The sequence below is a fragment of the Malus domestica genome, chromosome 04, assembly GCF_042453785.1.
Source record: "Malus domestica chromosome 04, GDT2T_hap1".
Lineage (NCBI taxonomy): Eukaryota > Viridiplantae > Streptophyta > Magnoliopsida > Rosales > Rosaceae > Malus > Malus domestica.
Genome location: NC_091664.1, coordinates 10,993,910 through 11,019,249, shown reverse-complemented (window position 1 = coordinate 11,019,249; position 25,340 = coordinate 10,993,910). Strand labels below are relative to the sequence as shown.

At 38.0% G+C, this 25,340-nt stretch overlaps 1 protein-coding gene and 2 long non-coding RNA genes across 3 annotated transcripts; 1 reads left to right on the top strand and 2 right to left on the bottom strand.

Moving 5' to 3' along the window:
- Nucleotides 1-16,551: 16,551 nt before the first annotated feature.
- LOC139195264 (uncharacterized) lies at nucleotides 16,552-20,124 on the bottom strand. The gene is made up of 2 exons (XR_011579970.1): nucleotides 19,656-20,124; nucleotides 16,552-16,866 (listed from the first exon to the last, which is right to left on the bottom strand). It is a non-coding gene; the product is annotated as an uncharacterized lncRNA (long non-coding RNA).
- On the top strand, nucleotides 18,949-20,626 carry LOC139195265 (uncharacterized). Its single transcript, XR_011579972.1, has 2 exons — nucleotides 18,949-19,196; nucleotides 19,504-20,626. It is a non-coding gene; the product is annotated as an uncharacterized lncRNA (long non-coding RNA).
- Nucleotides 20,627-24,128: 3,502 nt separating this feature from the next.
- LOC103433081 (21 kDa protein) lies at nucleotides 24,129-25,251 on the bottom strand. Its single transcript, XM_008371302.4, has one exon. The coding sequence runs from the start codon at nucleotides 25,178-25,180 to the stop codon at nucleotides 24,338-24,340; it is 843 nt and encodes a 280-aa protein (XP_008369524.2). The 5' UTR covers nucleotides 25,181-25,251; the 3' UTR covers nucleotides 24,129-24,337.
- Nucleotides 25,252-25,340: the final 89 nt, after the last annotated feature.

Genomic DNA, 25,340 nt, shown 5'->3' with positions numbered 1-25,340 from the left:
AAGGTCACAATGAAGACCTAAAGGCTACCATGGTCGCTGTATTAAGAAGCATGGAGAAAATCTCTCTAGAAACTAGAAGGGAAGTAAGTAGACTTTGTTCCCTAACAGGGAATCTGCAAAGAAGGCTAGATCTGGAGTACTCTACCCCAGAAAATAATTGTACTAGAGAGATGATGAAATAAGCCAGTCAGTTATTCTTCTGTTTCCTTTACTGAAGGAAAATGGGAATAAAGAAAAAAAAAACAAGGAAGGATCCGGAGTTAGTCAGCCAGTATTGGAAGAAATTCTAGAAGCAAAGTTGCCCAACCACCTATTTTCACTAAATAACAGGGGGAAGAGCAGGCAAGAAATGACAAAGTATGGGATGCCTCAGTTGATTAGGGAATCCAGTGGGAAATGGGAACCTACCAAGGCAGACAAGCCTCCTCCTTATAGGCCACCACCATTGGCCAGTAAAGGAGGAGATGCCCAATAGAGGAAGCTCGAAGCAAGAAATGAGATTAACTCGGTCAACAATCATAGTCCGAAGTGGGGACTTTCGCATACCCCGCCTAATAATACGGCCAATCAGTAACTCAGAGATGAGTTGGCTGAGTTAAGAAGAATAGTGGTGAGAAATGCTTAGCCACAAGCTTGCCCACTATTGAGGGTGAAGGAAGATTTGTGAAAAACATGTTCATTTAAGCAACATCTATAAGCATGCAATTAACAATTAAAGGCGGAATCATGCTTGCGTGCACTTAAAAACAAAACATTAACCATGAAATTCAAAGCCTAGTAGATTGATGAACCAAGACTCAACTCAAATCAAAGTGAGTTGAGAAATTATACCTTTGTAGATTCCTCTTTGCATAAGCAAAGGCTAATCACCCAAAGAGAGGGCCTTCATTCCTTGCACCTTAGATCTATGGATTTGGATGGATGAAATGGTTCTCCAAGTTCCCAAAATTGAGAACCTCTAAGTCTCCACACCAAGGTAAGATTGATGAAGAAATGAGTGACCTTGGAGGAGAAAGATTACTAGCTAATCCCTCCAAGGGGGCCGGCCTCTTTAGAGAGAAAGGGAGAGATATGTTCTCTCTAATTTTCTCCAAAAGAAACCCTAAATGAATTTTGGCTATAAAGTCATATTTATACCTTAATTCATTGGAGTGGCAAACTTGTAAATAAGTCCAAAACTCACTCCTTTAACTAAATGGCCGGCCATAGGGTTTCATTGGGCTTTTAAGGCCTTTGTGAATTATTTGTCATTAAGTTGTCATACAACTTAAGTCAATGGGCTTGACGTTCGAAGCCCATTGGGCCTTGAGGCCCAAAACTAACCTGTGGTCTTTTAACGAACTTGATTCGTTTGATTAATTAACATATTAATTAATCATTGCCATAAATAATTAAACCATTTAATTATTCTTACTCATCTCCATTGTTTCTTCAATCTCTGCCTTACACGGTGTACGATCCATTAGGTTCCTTTTAGCGAGGCAGTGGGCGATTAAAACCATTTCAAATCAATTGTGAATTGAAACTTACTTTCAATTCTCCCTTTAGTGATTATGCACGTTTAGGGCTTCCACAAACCATGAGTGACACCTAGCAGCATATCATGGTTACCCAAGCTAATCAGAAGAGGTGGAGAACCTATTCAGTTTAGGATTACAAATGCAATATAGTCTTTCTCTAATACAATACTCTTGACCACATTGTTTGGTTTGATAGTTTATTCATGTCTACTATCCAATGTGATTCGTGTGCTTATATGATTACCTTGAATGTGATTTGGAACGACTTCCTAAATCTCATTCATACTCTGGCCAGAGATTCTTAATCATATCATAGAGTATTCTCCCCCAAACGGTTTGAAGGTTAGAGATCCCTTGTTGCGCATTCACTTGCCTCCATAGCTAAGTGGCTTAACCCCAACTATGCCATGGACACCCTCCTTTTGGAGTGACTTTTGACATAATCAAAGATCAAGGTTTTAACCACAAGACAACTATGATGCCTCAGGTCAAATGACTACTTTGCATTATCCCAACCATGAGTTCTCATGTGACATGAATATGAGAACTCTTCGTTGATCGTGTTCAGTGAACTCATTCTCTATTGAGCACCTACGTACTTGTCTTGATGTCACACGCACCAATGACTTGAGACTAGTCACTTTCCCTGAGAGAAGACACAGCATGTACTGATCTTAACGGACTGTCAATGCCCAATTGGCAATCCTATGATCAGGAACGTTTAGGATGTGTCTACGAAAGAATGGTCTCTTGAATCTAACTTCTTTAGATTGCATTATCTCAATCACATATTCCTTGGACTTATCGTTTAAGCATCTAACATTTATATGAGATGGTTTAAAACAATAATCTTTGCCCTTTATATTTAAACTACATTAGTTTAACTTGTGAAATGTCCGTAAAGTATCATCATATGATTGGTTTTAGGGCACATTTCCAACAGAAGGTTACCTATCAGAAGCCCTACCCAGAGTTCATTGATGAGCAGAATCCTTTTCCTCCTAACTTCAAGATGCTCACATTCTCAACATTCAACAGGTAAGATAACAATGTGTCCTCCAAGGACTATATCTTCAAATTCTCCAACCATTGTGTGGCATTTGAAGATAATCCTAACTATAAGTTAAGGTTGTTTGGCAATTCATTGACGGGGTTAGCATCTCAGTGGTATTCTCTTTTGACTCTAAATTCTATTGCTAACTGGGGGCAAATTGAGATAGCTTTCCATGAGCAGTTTTACAGGATTGAGCCAGAGATGACCATCAACGATCTGGTTGAGGTAAAGCAGTACGAGCATGAATTTACTGAAGACTTCATGATGAGGTTTAGGAAGACAAGGATGAGATGACAGTTTTCTATCAACCATGCCCAACTTATAGCTATTGCTTAAAAGGCCTTAAGGTTACCCTTGAGGATGAAGTTTTATGATGTGTAGTTTAATCAATTGCAAGAATTAGTGATTGCTGCCACCAAGTATGAAAGATTGTTGATTGAAAAACAACAAGCAAAGCATTCCTCCAAAGTACCCCTATTCTATAAAAACAAGGCTATTATTCATCAAATGAAGTTCGAAAGGATGGAGCCGGAAGAAAATGATGGTTGTGGAAGAGATGAAATTGATATGTGTGCAGCAGAGATGACCATTCTCTTCAAGCCTTTGACAGTAAAGGGATTAGTCCATCCAGTTAAAGACCAGAAAATGGTCATGAATGATGGTGGATTCGTACCAATGAAACCCCCCCCCCCAATTATCAAAGCTATTCTTTTGATCTAACCAAGGCAACAAAAATCTATGAGGAGCTGGTTAGTGCAAAAGTAATCATGCCCGACAATGCCAAAAAGTTGCCCAACCCTGAATAACTGAGAGAGAAAAAGTATTGCAAGTTGCATTACGCTTTCAATCACTCCATAACCAACTGTGTCCAGTTTATAGATTGGATACAAGATCTCATTATCAAAGGAAAACTGTTGCTGGAAAAACTGCATGCTAATATAATGGTTGATACTGATCCTTTTCCAAAGGCCCCAATAAACATGATCAACTTGACGTAGGCTGAGAAGGGAAAAGGAAAAGCTACATGGAAGGTGAAAACAGAATGGAGGCAAATTGACAGGCCAACTGAGCCATCAAGTTACTTGAGAAACCTAAGGTGACCATAATCAAAGGAGTAGTATTATGTAGTAGATGCCAATGTGAGTGTGAACAGGAAGTCCCAACGTCATGAGACATTATTGATCAAAAGCTGTTCAAGGGAAGAGCAAAGAAAAGCAAGAGGCCCGTAAAAATGTTATATGGGTAGCTAAAAGAAAGACCTTTAAGAATGTTTTCCAAAGGTTGGGAGGAGATTCTCAACCAAGGGGCTTATCAAAAGTATTTAGAAATTATGAAGCTTCTGAAGAGGTAGATGACAAAGAGGCCAAGGTGCCAAGATAGGTGGATGTGAAGCCATCCCAACCAAGCTATGTCGGTGGAAATGTTAGAGTAAAAGGGAGAACCATGAATCCAGTTACAAAGAAGAATCCTGCCCAACTTGGTTAGAAATGATGGGAAACCCGTTAAGGAAATAGAAGCCTCCATGTTTAAAAGAGTCCAAAGGCAACATAAAGGCATATAAACTCATTGAACGTCCCCATTGCCTCAGAAACCTCTGAGAATGAAAAGTTTGAGAAGGTACCCTATGGGGGAAGGAATCAACTTCATTGGAAAACCAAGAAGGAAGTGGAGAATGCTAATAGCAAGACCGAAGGGGAAGGAGACCATGCGCCGCAGTGCCCCCATCCTAGGAAATATAAAATTCTGAGAATGGCTCAAAAGGATATGATGATGATACCGACCCCGAGATAGAGCCTGGAGCCAATCTGTCTTGGAACTATCTCGCCCGAGAGAGGGATACCCTCACCATCGCTGGTTGATACCCTTTGTGAAGATATAGACCAAGTGTAGAATTTTGGCATAACTCAAAAGGGAGGTTTGCCCGAACTAGTGCTACCAAAAGAAGCACATGATTAGTTGGATGAGTTCGCAAAGCATATCCGAGCCAAGGAGAAAGACTTACCTGGACCCAGCAACTTCCACGTAAACATGACATGTGTTTTATCCACCATGTTTTGTCCCAAGCACGATCAACCTATCACGATGGAGGGTGACTACTTGGCAACAGAGCCCCTGATGTCACATGTTAGTGTTGAAGAGACAGGGAAAAGGGAATCAAGTAAAACGGATGTGCTTGAACTAGCAAGGAGGGAGCCCGAAAGGATATATATATATATATATATATAGGATGATCTTCAGCCGCCCAAGTTTGGCCATGGCCAACCATCTCAAACCCATATACATAACTGCCTATTTAGAAGGAATACCCTTCAAGAGGGTTTTGATTGATTATGGATCTATGGTCAACGTACTGCCTTACAAGCAGATGAAGAGAATGTGCAAAAGTGAGGATGATCTCATCATCACTGATCTTACAGCTTCCAGTTTCTCAGGAGCCATTACTAGGACTCATAAGATACTACCATTAGAAGTTGACTTCAGTTCTAAACAAATCATGATGGCCTTTTCTATTTTTTACAGTACTTCCACTTACGGAGCTTTACTAGGCAGAGATTGGATTTATCAGAGTTTCTCTATGCCATCTACCTTACACCAATAAGTGGCTGTTTACCATGAAGAAGGGGAAGCAAAACCTGGATTTTGAGAGATAATATAGGCCGAATTAAGGCCATTCCTCCCTATAGCCAACGTGGCAGAAGTCAATTTCTACAATCCCAGCGTTGGGATTCTTCAATGTTCAGGAGCTGATAAGAACGGCCTCCCGACCAAGGTGACAGCCCAGAAGCTTCTAGAGCAAGGGTTATCTCTTACAAGGGAAGAATGGGATCAGCCCCATATCATCCCAACTCCCCAACATCAGTAATGTCAAAACAGAAAAGAAAGGACCAAGTGGTTGCAAAAGAGGGATAGTTCAACCAAGGAAAAAATGAATAGGAAGAAGAAGCCTCAAGCAACAGAATAGAAGATGAGTGTTTTGAGTTAGAAGCAGCCATACAGATGGTTGACTGCATATATGATCTGGTGTTGGAAATATGCCCTAAAATCAATCAAATGATGATACTTTACGGACATTTCACATGTTAAACTAATATAGTTTAATTTAAAGGGCAAAGATTATTGTTTGAAGCCGTCTCATATAAACGATAAGTCCACGGAACATGTAATTGGGAGAATGTGATCTAAAAAAGTTAGATTCATGAGACCATTCTCTTTCGTATACATATCCTAAACGTTCCTGATCATAGGATTGCCAATTAGGCATTGATAGTTCGTTAAGATCAGTACGTGCTATGTCTTCTTTTAGGAAGAGTGACTGGTCTTGAGTCATTGGTGTGACTGACACCAAGACAAGTACGTAGGTGCTTAATAGAGAATGAGTTCACTGAACACGATCAACAAGGAGTTCTCATACTCATGTCACATGAGAACTCATGGTTGGGATAATGCAAAGTAGTCCTTTGACCTGAGGCATCATAGTTGTCTTGTGGTTAGGTCCTTGATCTTTGACTATGTCAAAGCCACTCCATCTGAGGGTGTCCACGACATAGTTGGGGTTAAGCCACTTAGCTATGGAGGCAAGTGAATGCGCAACAAGGGATCTCTAACCGTCAAACTGTTTGAGGGAGAATACTCTATGATATGATTAAGAATCTCTGGCGAGAGTATGAATGAGATTTAGGAAGTTGTTCCAAATCACATTCAAGGTAATCAAAGAAGTAAATGAATCACATTGGATAGTAGACATGAATAAACTATCAAACCAAACAATGTGGTCAAGAGTATTGTATTAGAGAAACACCGTATTGCATTGTAATCCTAAACTGAATAGGTTCTCCACCTCTTCTGATTAGCTTGGGTAACCATGACATACTGCTAGGTGTCACTCATGGTTTGTGGAAGCCCTAAACGTGTATAATCACTAAAGGGAGAATTGAAAGTAAGTTTCAATTCATAATCGATTTGAAAGAGTTCTAATCGCCCACTGCTTCACTAAAAGGAACCTAATGGATCGCACACCGTGTAAGGTAATGCTTGAAGGATTTGACGGAGATGAGTAAGGAAAATTGAATGGTTTAATTGTTTATGGCAAGAATTAATTAATATGTTAATTAATCAAACAAATAAGTTCATTTTAAACCTCGAGTTAGTTTTGGGCCTTAAAGCCCAAATTGGGCTTCGAATCGTCAAGCCCATTAGCTTAAGTTGTATGACAACTTAACAAACAAAATTCAAGAAGCCCAAAACAGCCCAAAGGCTTGGGAAAACCAGCCATAGAGAGAGGAAGGGCTTTTTGGTCCAAAATGTAACAAAAGTTGAAAGCATAGGAGGGGGTATCTTTGCTCCATCCTCATTAGGGTTTTCTAAGGATGAATAGTGAGAAAAACTCTCTCTCTTTTCTCTCTAGAATAGCCGGCCACCGTGGGAGAGTTTACTAGCATCTAACTCTTCCATGCCCACTCATCTTCTTCCTCAACCATCCTTGGTGTTGGAACTTAGAGGTCTCCAACTTTGGGGACTTTTGGAGAAACCAATTCTTCCATCTATATCCAAGAAGGCATGGAGCCAAGAAGCAAAGTTCCTCCATCCATATCCATGGAGCCAAGGAGTAAGGTGATAAAGGAAAAAAGGCCCTCACATGGGTGATTAACCTTTGCTAAGCAAAGAGGTGCTTCAAAGGTATAAAATTTATCAACTCATTTTGTTCTTGAGTTGAGTCTTGGTTCACATAACTACTAGGCTTTGAATTTCATGGGTAATGTTTTGTTTTTGAGTGCATACAAGTATGATTCCGCCTTTAATTGTTAATTGCATGTCATAGATGTTGCTCAAATGAACATGTTTTTCACAAAATTTCCCTCATCTGAATGAGCCAGATGATTTGCCCGAAAATCCAGAGTTGGTTGAATTTTTGTGTGCAGAACCTGACAAGCCGTCCCTTAAAGTACAAGACCCCTTGGAGACCATTGGTTTGGGAACTAAGGAGGATTTGAGGCCTATACAGATCAGTGTTTTGTTGGAAACCGAGGATTGGGCAAGGATTATCAGCATTTTGCACGAATTCAATGACTGTTTTGCTTGGCATTACACCAAAATGCCAGATTTAGATCTAACCTTAGTAGAACATAGAATGCCTATTAATGAGGGATTTAAACCTATCAAGCAAGCATCATGGAGGATGTCAAAAGAAATCGAAGAAAAGGTCAAAGAAAAGATCGAGAGGCTGGTGAAGGCTGGATTTATTAGGCCTGCCAAATATGTCGAGTGGTTGGCCAACATTGTACCTGTATTAAAAGCTATAACTAAAGTAATTCGATGTTGTGTTGACTATAGAAACATTAATTGAGCCACACCTAAAGATGAATATCTCATGCCCATGGCTGATTTATCCATAGATGCAATTGCCAAACACAAAGTTCTATCTTTCATGGATAAGAATGCTAGTTTAGATAAAAATGGCTAAACAAGATATACATAAGACAGCTTTTAAGTGCCCAGGTCATGTCGGAGCATATGTGTACTTGGTAATGTTATTCGGGCTCAAGAATGCCGGTGCAACCTATCAAAGAGCAATGAATGCCATTTTTCATGACTTAATCGGCCATAGCATGGAAGTATACATTGACGACATTATGGTGAAGTCTAAAACTGAAAAGCAACACTTAATAGACCTCAGGCAAGCCTTGACAAGAATGAGGATCCATAAATTAAAAATGAACCCTAAGAAATGTGCTTTTGGGGTAAGATCGGGCAACTTTTGGGATTCCTTGTTCACCAAAGGGGAGTTGAGGTCGACAAAAATAAAGCTCGAGCAATAATGGAAACACCTTCTCCCACCAATAAAGTGTAATTGCAAAGGTTACAGGGAAAGATCAATTTCTTGAGGAGATTCATTGCTAACTTGGTGGGCAAGATTCAGCCACTAACTCCTTTGTTAAAATTGAAGGATAAGGAAGAATTTGAGTGGGGCCCATCCCACCAAGAGGCTTTTGACAGAATAAAAGCTTTTTGCCTTCTCCACCAGTGATCATGCCTCCTCAAAGAAGGAAACCTTTAAAGCTTTATATTTCCGCCTCTGAGAAGTCAATAGGAAGCTTGTTGGCTCAAAATAATGAAGGTGGAAGGGAACATGCCATATATTACCTCAGCAGAATCCTTATTGAGGTAAAAACGTGATATACTCCAGTAGAGTGGTTGTGTTTGGCTCTATAACTCACTGCCTGCAAGTTAAGACATTATATGTTACCTTGCCACACCCACATTATTGCCAAGACAGATGTGATCAAATACGTGCTGTCAAAACCAATGATGATTGGGAGGATTGGAAAATGGATCCTAGCACTATCCGAGTTTAGTGTCTAATACGTGCCTCAAAAAGTGATCAAGGGACAAGCAATCGCAGACTTCTTAACTGAGCATCAAGAGTCCCAAGAAGAAATTATCAACGTCCTAGGAACTCTGGAGGTGGCCAGCATAAGGATCCCGCCAAACAAAGCCTTCTCGGGCAAGGAAAAATAGATCCAACAGGAGATAAAAAGGATAACCAGCCTTTGGATTACTCCCTGGAAATTGTATTTTGATGGGTCCTGCACACAGAATGTTGTTGGAGCTAGGATTGTCATCATTGATCCTAAAGGTACTCACCATTGTTACTCATTCCTCCTAAACTATCAAGAGATTACCAACAATCGGGCAGAGTATGAGGCATTGATAATTGGCCTGGAGATCTTGATAGAGTTAGGGGCAACTGGAGTTGAGGTATTTGGTGATTCAGAACTAGTGATCAATCAGTTAAATAAAGAAAACAAATGCAGGCACATCACTATGGTTGGTTATCACTTAGCGGCCACTCAGTTGTTGAGTTATTGGGGCATGAAAATATCAGTTAGCTACATCCTAGAGAATCAAATATAATTGCCAATGAAATGGCACAATTAGCTTCTGGAGTACCAATCCAAGAAAGGAACTTTGAAGGGAATATAGAAGTTAAGAAAAGAAATCTCCCTTCTATCCTTGAAAGGGGATTCATCCTAGATGTAATGACTGAAGAAATGAAGATGGAGGATTGGAGGACGCCTATTATCCAGTATTTAAACAATCCATCCTTCCCCACAAGCAAGAAAAATAGACGACAAGTGACTAAGTATGTCGTGTGGGATAAAACCATGTTGAGAAAGACTCCATATGGATTCCTACTAAAGTGTTTAGGCCAAGAAATCCATAAGGGTAATGGCTTAAGTACATGAAGGAATCTGTGGTGCACATCAAGCTAGAAATAAAATGAGGTGGTTGCTCAGAATGTTGGAAGTATGCCCACAAAGCCACTCATTTGATGTAATAGCTTTTGGAATACTTATTGTATTAAACTTTTATATGTTTAATGAATGGCAAAGCTTATTGTTAATCACTATTTATTGTATCATGTGTTTAAGCAATAAGGGAATCCAAGGAATGTATTTGTTCTAAGAGATAAGTGATCTAATGAGTTAGATTATCGAGACCTTTCTCTTATGTTCATTCCTAAAACGTTCCTAGCCATAGGATTGCCAATTGGGCATTGACAATCCGCTAAGGTTAGTATATGTTATGTTGACTCAATCGTGAGTATGAACTAGTCTCAAGTCATTTGGTGTTGGACACTGAGACAAACACATAGGTGCTCGAAAAGGTAATCGAGTACACTGAACGTCGATCAAAAGAGAGTTCGAACATACATGTCATGTATGAACTCTAAAGTTGCAATATGCAAAGTAGTCCTTTGACCTGAGGCATCATAGATGTCTAATGGTTAGGTCCTTGATCTTTGATCATGTCAACGGCATTCCTTCGGATTGTCCACGGCATTTTTGGGGTCAAGCTATCTAGTCATGTAGGCATATGAATGCACAACAAGGGATCTCTAACCTTCCATGGTGGAAGGAGAATACTCTAAGATATGATTCTAAAGTCTTTGGCCAAAGCATATGAATATGACTTAGGAAGTTTGTTCCGAATCATATTCAAAGGAATCATATAGGAAAGTATCACATTGGATAGTAGACATGAAACAAACTATCACTTAAACAATGTGATTGAGAGTATTGTATTAGACAAGGACCGTATTGCATTGTAGTTGTAACTGGATAGGTTCTCCAACCAATTCTACTTAGCTTGGGTAACCATGATATGCTGCTAGGTGTCACTCATGGTTTGTGGAAGCCCTGAAGATTAGCAAACACTAATCTTAAGGGAGAATTGAAATGTGGTTTCAATTCACAATCGATCGTTAAGAGTAACATCGCCCACTGCCTCGCTAATTGGAACCTAATGGATCGCACACCACATAAGGATGTTAGTGAAGAAATTATATGAAATGGATAAGCAATTAAATGGTTTAATTGAAGAATGGTCAAGATTAATTAATTAGTTAATTAATTATACGAAAGGTTCGTATTGGGCTTATATGTTGGTTTTGGGTTTCGGGGCCCAAAAGTGTTTTGGTCCACAAGGCCCATTATGTTTAAGTTGTATGACAACTAAAACAAAATGGGCAAATTGGCCCAATAACAAGGAGAGGCCGGCCATTAGGGTGAATGGGCAAGCTTGCTTAATTACAAGTTTGCCACTCACCAAAGAAAATGTTATAAAAGCAACTTTATAGCAATTTTCTCATTAAGGGTTTTCTAATAGAAATTGGGTGAAACATTTTCTCTCATTTTCTACATAGAGGCCGGCCACTTAGAGGATTTTTACTAGCATCTAAAATCTCTCTAAGTCATCCATATCATCTTCACAATATACAACCTTGGTGAAGAGACTTAGAGACATCAAGCTTTTGATGTTTTTGGAGAACAAATCCTTTTTCCTCTAATCATCAAAGGAGCACTAAAGGGAGGAAAACACAAGGAGGATTCAAGGAGCTTGGAGGTGACTTGAAGGCCCTCCACTTGGGTGAATCCCTTGTGTAAACAAGGATGAGCTTCAAGGGTAAAGAATCACTAAATCTTTACTTCTCTTTAATGTTGTTAAAGAGTTTATTTTGGTTCACCATATACTAGGCTTTGAAAGTCATGGGTTTTATGAATTGTTTTTGGATGCATGCCTACTTTAAAGTGTTAATAGCTTGCATGTGTATTCAAATGTTCATACTTGTTCTTAGCTAGGACAAAAATTTTTCCTTCACAGAAGATATGGCTATTTCTAGCCCGAGATGGAAATGGACTGCAAAGCTTATACCCAAGGATGTAAAGAATGCCAGAGATATGGACCTCTCCAACATGTGCCCTCGGTACCCTTAAACCTCGTGGTCAAGCCTTGGCCCTTCAGAGGATGGGCAATGGACTTCATCAGGCAAATTCACCCAGCCTCTAGCAAATGACACACATTCATAATCGTAATGACGGATTACTTCGCCAAGTGGGTAGAAGCTTCAACTATGAATACTATCACTTCAATTGCAGTCAAGAAATTCATTGAAACCAAGATCTTACACAGATTTGGGGTGCCTGAGACAATTGTCACAGTCTGCAGGCCATCTTTTATTTCAAAAAAAGTAAAGGAGTTTGCGAATAAGTTCAAAATAAAGATAGTTCAGTCCAGTCCTTACTACCCCTAGTCAAATAGCCAAGCAGAAGCCAGCAATAAGATTTTGGTAAAAATTATTAAGAGAACGGTGGCCGAGAGTCCAGAAAAATGGCATGAGAAGTTAGGAGATACTTTGTGGGCTTACAGAACTTTCAAGATGGCAGTAACTGGAACTACTCCTTATGCTTTAACTTTTGGGCAAGATGTCATGCTCCCTATGGAGATTAATGTAAGTTCTGTCAGAATTCAAAATCAATTCAGGCTACACAGTGAAGAGTATATTCAAGCTATGTGTCAAGGAATTGAAGATCTTGATATAGCCCGAATTGAGGCTCTAAATAAAATTCAAGAGGGGAAAGAAGCTGTTGCCCGAGCATACAATAAAAATGTGAAGTTGAAGAACTTCAAAAAATGAGAGTTAGTATGGAAGACAATTCTCCCTTTGGGAGCTCAAGTTAGAGGTTTTGGGAAGTGGAGCCAAACTTGGGAAGGTCCTTTCATTATTCACCAAGTATTGGACAAAGGGGGATATTACTTAGCAGATTTTGAGGGAAGTTTACAGAAGCATCCAATTAATGCTAAATTCTTAAAGAAGTGGGATGTTAGAGATTGTTACCACTTATCTTTTTTAACATACAAACCTCTGTAATCACAAAGAGAAGAAACTGCAGGACGTTCACCCTTGCCCGACAAGGTGAAATCTTGCCCAACTCTCTTTGTTTTATCTTTCAATTAGTAGATCTAGTATTATGATCTACTATCTAGTATATATTCAAGTCATTTCCAGTCATTTGATGATCAAAGGTTCCATTGGCATTCAGATCTGGTTCATTTAGTAGTTTTACTGCTATAAAAGATTGAACGGAAACTAGACCGATAGCTTAGTCAGATCTGGAATTCTAACCTTTAAAGCATACAAGATAATAAAAGTCCTTGATCTCAAGGCACATAAAAGAATTTAATGTAGACTTAACCCATCTACGATAATCCTTTGATAACAAGAAGTCAGAATAACTTGGGGCACAGGTAATCGACTTAAACACACTTGTTCTACATCTGCCATACTGAGATGGTAGTGGCACGTCTAAGCACTTAGTTAGTTTTGATTGCAAGCCTCAAGGCCTACACCTAAGGCCCAAGAGAGGCACCTTTCAGAACTAACTTTGCCCTCCTCTTGTAGCCTCTTAACAAGCAGGAGCCCAACAACCAACCAAAGTGCCAACTCCTCGGGGAGCTGTGTGCTCGAGCCAGGGGCCTTCTCCAGGGAAATTCATGCTCGAACAGAGGCTATATGAAGCAAACTGATCTCTCACCAATGGAGAGATGAACTCTCACGAAGGAGAGGGAGACTCTCACAAAAGAGAGAGGAGAACTCTCGTGGAGGAGAAAAAGATTCATTTTATAAGGTTTTGTATTACATTAAAGTATAAATTAGCTATAATTAGGAAAATAACTTCCTCACTCTTTTTTCCTCCTTAGCTCTCATCTTTCTTATTCTAGTCGCTGGACTGAATAATCAAAGAATAATTAAGAGATAAGAACAAAATAACCGGAGGATAAACATAAAATAAGTGTGGAAAATTCTTTTGATACATGCATATTCAGTCCTAGGAAAAACCCCATAAACAGTTGGTGATTCAAATAATGAATTGGAATATCTTTGATAACATGAAGCGAGCGAGTAAGATTTTGGATGCATGCTGTAGAAACAAGTTGGTATAAAAATCAAGGTGAGGTACATGATGGTGTGATAGCTTCCTCCCACCACCCCATCCCCACATTTTTTGTTTTAATCTTTTGTCACAATCCCAACTTTTGTCCCAGCTTCTCCGCATAAAAATCAAGGTGAGATAACATTTGCTAGAGATAGAAGTGGAACGGGCGTAATGTATTACATTGTTTATTTTTATAACTGTATCATAAAAATGATGCAGGTAAAGAGAGGAAAGGATATTGGTATTATTACTTTTCACTCTTGATCTTGTGTGTTGTAATAAGGTTACAAACATACCTCTATATATAGGCATTTTGATCCGACACAACATTACATGCACGAAGAAAAAATTTCTTTTAAAAGTTGCCACTAAAAATTAATTTAGTTTATTTCCTTATATAATTACATATGTTGCATTAACACTCTTTTTTTCCCTCTCCCTGTATAAACAATTAAACTTCAAATATAGGCGGATGAAATCATAGAAATCCAAGACAGAATGAAACTATATCCACGTGACATCCATGGTATATTGTCTGCTCCCCGCTTTTTCTTGCAGCTCACACAAATCACTTTTGTGGGGACTGGGAATGTCCTTATCCCCTAAAAAAATTATTCCCAAGTCCTGGAAGTGGGATCTTTTCTTCTTCTAACCTATTTTTCTTTTTTTTTCTCCTCTTATTTAAACAGTTATCATTTAGCAACGTTAGTATCTTTTGAATTTTTTATAAAGAGAAATAGACAAAAGGAGAAGTGTGAAAGGAGAGAAACAAAGGCGAGAATCCTACTCCTGTTAAGTGCCTTCTAGGCTCCCACCAAGCTTGAATTTCAAGAAGAAACTCATATGAAACCCATAATTGTTGCCTTGGTATTTTGAACTAAAAATATAATGTATGTATAAATTTTCATTACACGACATTTTATTATTACACAAAAATGTTATGTGCCGGTCAAGCCGTTTTTGTAGGATAATACAAATATAAATTCAATCAATTAGATAATACCCAAATACATCAAACACATATATCAATAAATAAAGCAGTAAAAAGGAAAAGGTAAAGAATGATATGGCCTGTGATATCAAGAGAGGTGTGTTGTCACTGTCCTAAAGTCATAGACACCTCCCTACGTGCCGGTTATAACAACTATCTACAACTCCAAGATACAACCCTTGAATCTCACAGAGTGTCTAATAGTAAGGAGAGAAGGAAGACATTTGAATGTTTTATTAACGTTTGAGGAGTTCCCAATTTATAAAACTCTATATAACCTTTGGTAAAAGACATGACTTCTCTAATTGATATGACTCTTCATATTTATTATTTAAAATAATAATAAATAAAGCTTTGAATCTTTAAGAAAATAAAATAAATAACCAACAATCCCCCACAAGATTCAAAACTCCACAGAAGTGTAGAAGACATAAATATATATGAATGGAAGAAATTTGGGCAACTTGTATACCATGCAATGGATGTAGGTGTCTTTTGAACTTGAACCTACACTTAGTGTTAACAACTTTCATCTGAAGGAATCATAGTGAACTATGTCTTGAATTAGATCCCTTTTGACCAAAGTACAAAATGTAACACACATGGTATCGATAAAAAACTTGGCACGGGTTAGCGCTATTTATGGCCATGCGCTTAATCTTGATTCTCATGAGAGTTATTAGAGAACAGCCCAATCCTCACAATTGTGGCCTCACAACTACTCTCACTTAGGTGAGTTCTCCAAGAGTACATGTGACATGTACCCTGCAGGAGATTGCCCGCCTCGAAACTCATTCAGGGTTAATACCCTTCCTAACTTCACATAAAATAGCACTAATGCCATAAGGATGAGCGGAAGAATATCTCATGGATATCGTCAATATAACATGAGTGCTATTATGAATCACGCAGTATGGATTGTTTCTACCACATTGAACTTCCTGCATGGGATCTCCAATCACAGAAGTTGGGTTTCTTCCCTAGGTGACTCCCTTACGGGGCTTAAGCACATCCCCCTCAACAATTTTACATTTAGCCTCCCCGGGGCATGCAGATAAATGACTAACAAGTCATTTTATTAATTATGATTGCCTTCACAAGGCATATATAAGTTTACTGGTCATATATTTGCTCGTCAACGCTATTAAACCTACATGTTATAACTAACTGCATAGAAGTTGAACACATGCTAAAAATCTCAATAATTTCACGTGTAATCTATGAAAATAAATAATATGCAAATGCAAGTAACGTAATGTGATAGTCTAGGAATGGAACCATTTCCTGATTAAGAGAAAAGATCAAATTGAATAATCCCACTTCTCTTCTAGAGAGAATTATCGATACACCCAGATCTTAAATAATTAAATAACTCATTAGTTTTCCAGTAAGAAATTCTTATGCAAACACAAAGTCAATATATTATAAGTTAAATCACAAAATGTATAACAACTCATATGCCGACAATCTCATTTGAAATTTTGACAACTATTTAACAATGAAATTCGTTCCCCTTGCCTCAACAATTTCGAGACAACATGCATAAAGTAATTATGCATATACATGATTGATGAAACGATATTTCAATTGCCAAATGAAAACAAAATTCAGTTTCTAGGTCAAACTTCATTTACCCTTTTATACATTTGTAAATTATACTCTGCAAGAATATGATAAGATGCAATCAAACTGAAACAGAACTTTCGGTCATTAGCAAACAGGTCTAGTTTTATACTGCAATTTCAAGAATGAGATATTTAAGTGACATTTGTTCAGTTTCTATTTTTTTTTTTTCCCAAAACACAAGGCACATTTAATTTTCTTTAGGACAAAATTATATGCAGTATTAACTATATACACAATATTAACTATATATTATTTCTTTGCAACTACATTAGTGAATAAAGAACCTAGGTTACCCTGTACGGCTGGGTTTGATATAGTAATTGTTATACACATTTGCCTTGCGTAGATTTCTGGATTGTAAAATAGATGTGAATAAAATTACTCCAATGGCAGTAACACCTATAAAGGAACAGTGAAATGGATTGTAAATTTGCAATTATATTATCATACGATTTACGGCTTTAGTTGTAGGATAATATAAATTATTATGATCATAATACACATGTAACTTCAATCAATTAGATAATACCCAAATGCATCAAACACATATATCAATAAATAAAACAGTAAAAGGGAAAACATAAAGAATGATCTAGCCTGTGATATCAAGAGAAGCGTGTTGTCATTGTCCTAAAGCCGTAGACGCCTCCCTACGTGCCGGTTATAACGGCTATCTACAACTCCAAGATACAACTCTTGAATCTCACAGAGTATCTAATCCATAAGCACAATTACGGTAGACGCGATGCCAAGTAGTGATCAATTGCCCATTGATGATCAAGATGAGTAGGAAGATAATAAGGATTATATATGAGTACTGTAGTAGGGAGAGAAGGAAGACATTTGAATGTTTTATTAACATTTGAGGAGTTCCCCATTTAATAAAAAGGAAAACTAATAAAAAAAAGGTTTAAAAACTTTGAGTTTTAATTATAAGGACAAAATAAGGGGTAAAATGAATAGTACCATGTTTGATTTTTTAGTGTAAAAATGTGGTTTTTCATTAAAGTGAACAGTACCGCGAGCTTTTTGTTAAAACTCCCTTTATAAAACTCTATATAACCTTTGGTAAAAAAACATGACTTCTCTAATTGATATGACTCTTCATATTTATTATTTAAAATAATACTAAATAAAGTTTTGAATTTTTAAGAAAATAAAATAAATAACCAACAGTTCTATACAAATTGCTCTCATATTTTTGTCAAGATTGCTCTCATGAACTTTTATTTTTAGGGTAAATCTCAGTTTACTACTTTCAACTTTCGTGGTTTTCAACATTTGGTACATGAAGTTTATTTCGTCCAAGAGTCATACCTAAAGTGTTAATTTTGGAACAGTCTCATACATCTGTTAGTCTGGCTGTTAAGTCTCCTGTTAACTGATGACGTGGTGCCCATGTAAACAATGACTGGACGCCAAGTGTCCTTAAGGGTAGGGGTGGGTTCAAAAAACCAAAAACCGAAAAAAAACCGAAAACCAAGCCAAACCGAAAAAACCGAACCGAACGAAAAAACCAAACCGAATTGAAAAAACCGAACCGAACCGAACCGAATTCTTTTGGTTCGGTTCGGTTTTAGTGATCTAGAAACCGAACCAAACCAAACCGAACCGAATTAATTAAATTAATTTTTTTATTTAATTATTTGTTTTGGGTATTATTTTCTAAACCCAATTTGTAAGTTAAAATGTGCTAAACCCAATGTGCCAAACTTTAAGCTCAAAATATTAAAAAAATGCCTATAAAAACTCTAAACCCTAACCTATTATTTCTCCCCCATATAAGGTTCCGGAACCAAACCTCTTCCCGAAGTACCTACATCCATCTCCATAGCACTGTCTACTTCTGCGCCAGCTTTCTTTTCCAAATCTACTCTCATATAACATGTAACATAATCCATAAACATTTATTTCGGGTAGATTACTTGGGTAATTTGTGATGGAAAAGAATCCAACACACACTAAATAAATCCACCCACGCATTACCTTTACTAATCAAGTTGTCAACATGCAGTTACAAGCAAACAACCCCGATCTTTGAACAACATCATACAATTTAACTTTTCTACGTCATTTGTACGATTTTTGTGTGATTTTTGTGTTGTGAGGTTGTTAGTTTGGACTTAGGAAGACTTGATTGATGATTTTAGTTCAACTTTAAATGTTTATTTTCATTGTCTTTGATTCTAGTTAGAATATTTATGTTATGATTGTGTTGGATATGTTAAAATTTAAAATTTCAATGTTTTTAATTTTTTGAAAAAAAATAAAAACAAAAAACCGAAACCGAAACCAAAACCAAACGGGAGAAAACCGAACCGAAAAAAAACCGAACTGAAAAAAACCAAAAAGAAATTGAACCGAACCGAAATTTCGATTTGGTTTCGATTTTGGCAAAAAACCGAACCGATTTAAACCGAACCCACCCCTAATTAAGGGTCCATGTGAAAATTAAAAATTCAAAAAAAAAAAAAGATTTGGTCATCTTCTACCTCCCCCAACCTTCGCTTCCTCCCTTATCTCTCCATTCTCTCCTCTGCACCAACCCACCAAACACTCATCTCCTCTCCTCTTCGACTCGTCATACATCCACCATTCCCCTTCCATCTTCAACTCCACCCACCCACCCACCCAACCCTAACTCATTACCATTTTCCCAAAATCGACTCGGCCGGGTGAACTGGATCTCTCTCCAACTTCAAATGAGTATAACTTCTCATTCGTTCCTTGTATGTCTTTAACTCATGAAAATTTGGGTTTGCTTTGTTTTTGCTTTTGCTTTTGTGGGTTTGGTGAGATTTCTCTGTTCTTTCTTAGCTTTTGGGTTTCTATTGGTGAGGACCCAGATGAGATTTTTTTGATAATTCCTAGAGAAATTGAGAAAAAATCACTTTATAAAGGAATATAAGAAAAGACGAATTTCGATTTTATTGCATTTAGCTGCTTAAAGTTGTTTTTTTCTTTTTGCTCCCAATTTGTGTGTGACTTGTAGTTTTGCAACTTTTGATTTTTGGGGTTTTTTTTGCGTGATTTTAGGATTTGAATGGCGCATTCCGTGAATGATAATAGCATTGAGAGCTTGATATTTGCAAACAAGGCATTGAGGCTAAGCTTACAGAAATCACAGGGCATAGGGTTGGGTCTAGAGAAAGCCGGAAACCGATTTGAAGAGATTAACCACATATTACCTTCTCTTGAAGCTGCAGTTCGACCCTCCAAAAGCGCTCTCCAGCAACACGAAATATTTGACCCGCAAGACATTGGAGTCCGGAAGCGATTTAGGAAACAGATTTATTGGAAGAGAGGAAGTGGGTTTTGGCGAGGTTCTGGAGAAGAAGCGGCGGTGGGGAAGGGGGTGCCTGCCGCGAAGAACAAGGAGGTTGGAGATCTCAGAGAGCCTTGGAACGTATTGGGTCTTGACGAAGGTTCCAGCTCCAAAAATGGCAATCTGGGTGCCATTTTGCAGAACTCGAATGCATCTTTTCTTGAAAATCTAGCGAATGGGATAGAGCCAAATTTTTTGTCTTTGGCGATAAGGAAATGATTTTGGGAAGATGGTAAGGAGTTGGGTGGAATCGAATATGGAGGGGGAATGGTGGATGTATGACGAGTCGAAGAGAAGAGGAGAGGAGGGTTTGGTGGGTTTGTGCAGAGGAGAGAATGCACGAATAAGGGAGGAGGGAAGGTCGGGGGAGGTAGAAGATGACCCAAAAAAAAAATTAATTTTTAATTTCCACATGGACCCTTAATGACACGTGATGTCCAGTCATTGTCCATATGAAAGTCACATCATTAGTTAACGGGAGACTTAACAGTCATACTAACGGATGTATGAGACTATCCCAAAATTAACACTTTAGGTATGACTCAGGGATGAAAAAAACTTCATGTATCAAACGTTGAAAACCATGAAACTCGAGGGTAGTAAACTGAGATTTACCCTTTTTTTAACAAATGATATTATCTACATTATGGGGTGTGAGAGTAGGTTAAGTCTCATAATAGATTAGCAATAATGTAATTCAAATTTTTCTTTAGTAAGAATCAAACTTAAAACCTCTTATTTATAAATGAAGAGAATATCATTAGATTAAATTCCCCATCTTAGCTCAATAACTTGGTTGATTACTTGAGTATAAAACTCCTTTTATTAGTTTAACAGCTTAGTTGGAATGCAATGAGAGATGGCAGAAATGTTACAACTTTTTAAGTATAAACTTATTACTTTTGAAACAAGGAACCCAAACTTTTATATTGATTTTTGCTTCATCTCTTTTAACGATTATATATGTTCATTGTTCATCATGTGGTCAGTTTTTATCATGTACTATTTATATTTAACTTTAAATATAAAGATTTAGAATAATTTATAGCCACACGATATACAATGAACAGATGTGATTGGATAATTTCCAGGATCCTCACAAAGAGAATTCGGAGACGATCCTCGTTCTCTTTTGGCATTGCATTCGTGACAAGTAAAATCAATTCACACCTAATTTGGTCATCTGCAGATTTAAATAATATAATCACATTGCAATCGACATTTTCTTTGGGAAGAGATCCCGTCCCGATCTCTCTCACCAAAACCCACCAATCAATTCATTCGAATTTTTGAAATTTGATCAAACGGTTAAAATTATTATAACTTTTAAAGGGACCCCATATTTGTAGCCGTTTGATCAAGTTTCAAGGACCCGAATTAATTGATTGGTGAGCTTTGATGAAAGAGATCCAGAGGGGAACTCTTCCCATTTTCTTCACAAAATAGACTAAGCTTAAGGGACGTTTTCGTGCCTAGTTGACTTCTCATTAGTTTTTATATAAAAACTAACTACGGTCAGTTACACAAACTTACAAGACTAAACGTCTGATCATGTCATTCTTATTTATTACAGTATACATGTATGATCATCACGTATCATTAAAATTCAGATGTGTACTTTTTTTTTTTTGATAAATAAGAACTACGAGAATAATTAGTACCAATATAATCAAAGTTTAAAGCCAAGAAAGCGAACAGAGGAGCTACATATTTCCAGATGTGTACATTGTTACGCGGCTTTTGATGATAAAACCTAAGAGATGATTCCAGAAAATGCTTTTATACTTCTGTTTGGACCCGATTTTACACTATCGGCTCGAACAAGGCCGTTGAATGATTGGGTTCTAGACCGTTGGATTTCATATTTTTCTAGATATTGCTATTGGGTTATTGTAGTAATTATCTTGAAAAAATATTAAGATAATCCTGGAGGGTGCGAATTGAGATCAAGGAGCACCACCGAATATCCTTGGCGAGGTGCCAAGCATCCAATCATATAAACTACATTAGGTTGCTACAAAAGGGACATGTGGATTTTGAGGTTGAATCTTTGACTAGGATTGCATGTCAAGGTCAGATTTTCAAGATGAAAAAGTCCTTTGGTTGATGTGATAAGGCATGGGCATTGGCAAAGAAATAAAGATAAAGTTTTCAGAGTCATAGCACAAGTGAAATTGATTTTCATGCACCTGGACACGCTTGGTGGATGGATCAAGATTTGAACTTGCATTGGAATTATTAGAGGTAGTGTCCTTTATTGCCGAGTCCTGTTAAAATAAATAGGAGATAACGCTTTGGTTCCAGCATGGTATCTAAAAGATAGGCTGTTGGAAGCCTTTGACCGAAAGTCTAGTTGACGAGTTTGAGTTAAAATCAAATTCTATATTGGTGAAGCAACGGCACACATCTGCTTCTATAAATACCAGGCTGCAAGCACCATTTGAGCCCCACAAAATCAATACAAAATTGCCCTGCGCAAACTCTCACAACTTGAGATCTTTTTCTTTTCCTTTTTCGCTGACACATCTTCCGTTGGCATCAACAGCACTGTGGAAGCAACCGGTGATATCTTAAGTCGGCATAGATAGCTCTGTCACCGTAGAGTCGGTCGGTCTCGCAGTATCTTCCGTTGGCATCAACAGCACTGCGGCGAGAACGGTCGATTACCTATCCAAGTCTCGGTCGAGAAGGGTTTTCGAATCCTTGTTGGTCGAGGTCATCTCATTAGCCTTCTCGGCGAGGTGAGGTGTCACAGTTATTACATTCGGCACATTGCAAGCCGAATTCGGTTCGTGAACTTTGTAAGAAATAGCAGCTTTGTCTTCAGGCTCGAGAACCCAAGAGGCCGAGACGTGTTCCTTTCTCGGCCGCAATCGCAAGACGCAGAAGTCAGTAGCGCGACCCAACGCAGCATCATCAAATTTACTCCTCGGCCGAGCCTCGGCCGACGAGTTGGCACGCCCGCAATCACCGAAGGACGTAGTTAGCTTAGAATATACTTGGCCTACGCGCCACGTAGGCTTTGTAATTTCTAGGGTCAACAACTTCAGAGTTCGTAAAAAAATTGTGGGAAGATGTGTGTATCACGTTTCTTCCCAAACTAATTCTCTACTGTTCACCACATCACTAACATATTGTTTTTAATTTTTTTTTTTTGTTTTCTCCTCTCATTCAGCGGAGGAGAACAACCAGTATATTATCTCAATAGCACAACAAATAATTGTCAAATATTTGACTGATATTATCAATTTATTAAATAGTTATCATGTGGTATCATTCGAAAGAAAATGTCTCCATCATTGTTCCTTTATATACAAGCAGCAATGCAGCAACAAAAGGAAGAGTACTCTAACTCAACGTAGACCAAACATGGCCTATCTATACAACTATTACCAGATAAGATAACAATGACCTAAAATCTGGAGATAATCTTAAGATTAATAGATTTTGATACTGATAGTGATAGGAAAAAGAACAAGACAGGTTTAATAAAGTTTTGGATTCAGAAAGAGTTTGTCACGCTTACATATAAATAAAAAGGGGAAAATATGTCAGTCATATTCTGTAACAAAGCTCCCCATTTTACTTTTTGTTTGCTATTAACGACAAAGATGGCCTTCCGTGCCCCCCGTTGTAGCTTTTGGTTGATGGGAGGATGGGTTGATGCAATTCTTGTTTGTGTCTGTCTGTAATCTTTCCTCTCTTATTGTTGCCGTTAAGGCCTGTTAGCCTTGCTGGCTCTCTTGCCCTCTCTGTGGCTCCCTTCTGGTTTAATCTAATCAGCTCTTTCAAAAATACAAAATAAAAAAACTACAAAATTAATTAAGTGGATATGCGACCAATTGCCCTACAATCAATCTCGCACGTCTCTTGTGGATTATGAATTTTAATGACACTCGCAAATTTTTTTTTTATTTCATGTGTTAGTAAACATTGTATAAGTTAAGAAGCGAAGTACTCTAAATACTTTGTAGTAGCAGCAACAGAATTAGAAATCGTAACAATTACAATAAGCATTCCATGCAAGTAAATATGTCATCAACCCTAATAAGAATTTTCTTGAAGGTTTAGATCCAATAAGATTATTTTCAACCGTATCAACATTCAAGTTTCAAAATTCTTAGTGGTCACTTGATTCAATACTGCCAAACTTACAAGAACATGGTAATTAGAAAATGCTAATCAAGTAGATTGACAACTTTAATCATCTTGCTTCTTTTAGTTTCACTAATTATATATATAACCAAAAGGGCAATCTGGATGGGATATGTTCTTGCATTTTGAGCTCAACAAAGTTCTCACTAATGACTGATTATAATTAACCAACAGAAAAAGAAAAAACAAACAATATCCCATATATTACACAAGGTAGATGTTCTTCCATTTAACATTTACATATAACCTCTACAGGAAACGATTTTCACTCACCCCTTTTCTCCATCTGCACATCTCTATTGTTTCAGTCTCTTGATTCTCGTTTGATTTATTCAATCCAAACGCTAAATAAACAGGGACGTGCAAAGAGAAAAACAAGTGTTGTGAAAATCAGTTCTTGTGTTTTGCAGCAAAGCGAGTAACAAGTGCTAATGCATTGCTAGTGACGTGAGCAACATTATTGACCCTTCTTCTTATAGCATTCTTTATATTCCCATCCATAAAACGACCAGAAAATCCATCAAGGCAAGTTCCTTCATCAGTGAGTGCAGCACTAACCCATGTCTCCACATTGCTCATGTGCCACATGAAGTCCTGCCCAAACGCTCTCCCCATATGCCCTAGTTCCCGGACCGATTGACCGAGCCGGTCGACGCTATCCCCCATGTTTTCTATGCAGTCCTTTACAGCTCTGTACTCCCTAGGCTTGATCCCCCTAACCCTAGTCAGCTTTGTCACAAAAGACGTGGCTGACCGCACCCGGGCTAGGCTCACTGTCAAGGCAGTTTGAGCTAGTTGCCTTTCACTTTGCCTTATTGCACTTGCGTAGGCTGCAAGGCTTTGGACACAGAGGGCAGGGTACTGGGTGGTTCTGCATGATGCTTTGATGAAATCTGTGGAGCTTGAGTGTCTGGCAATGGCGGCGCCGGCAGAGTATGCCGTGCCAATGGAACAAACATTGAAGAAAAGGACTAGAAAGGAAAGGAATATATCTCCGAGTCTTGCCATGTCTGTAGGGATAGAGATGGGTAGGTTTGGATGATTGTGAGAGCTAATATAGAGGGAACTCACAAGGCTTTTTACTTTGTTGGAGATTAAATAAAAACACCGCAAGCAAACGTAGAAATGGACGTAATCATGTTGGCTAGAATGGATATGCTTCTCTTGTGCATTCGAATTTAAATCTTTTTTCTCGTAACTTAGAATAGTTCGTAGTAAAATATTTGTTTGCATAAAAGGAAAATAGAAGTGCTCGCATGGCCAAAAGTAGGCACTCCTGCCCAGAATCTCTCCTAACTCGACATTGACTAGAACACATGTATTTTCTTTTTCTTTTTAAATTCAAATCTTCCATCTCGTAGTTTAAATTAAGTTAAAGTAACAAAGGAAAAAA

Coding starts and splice junctions, on each gene's coding strand:
- LOC103433081 (XM_008371302.4), bottom strand. CDS start 25,180: ATGCAAACAAATATTTTACTACGAACTATTCTAAGTTACGAGAAAAAA.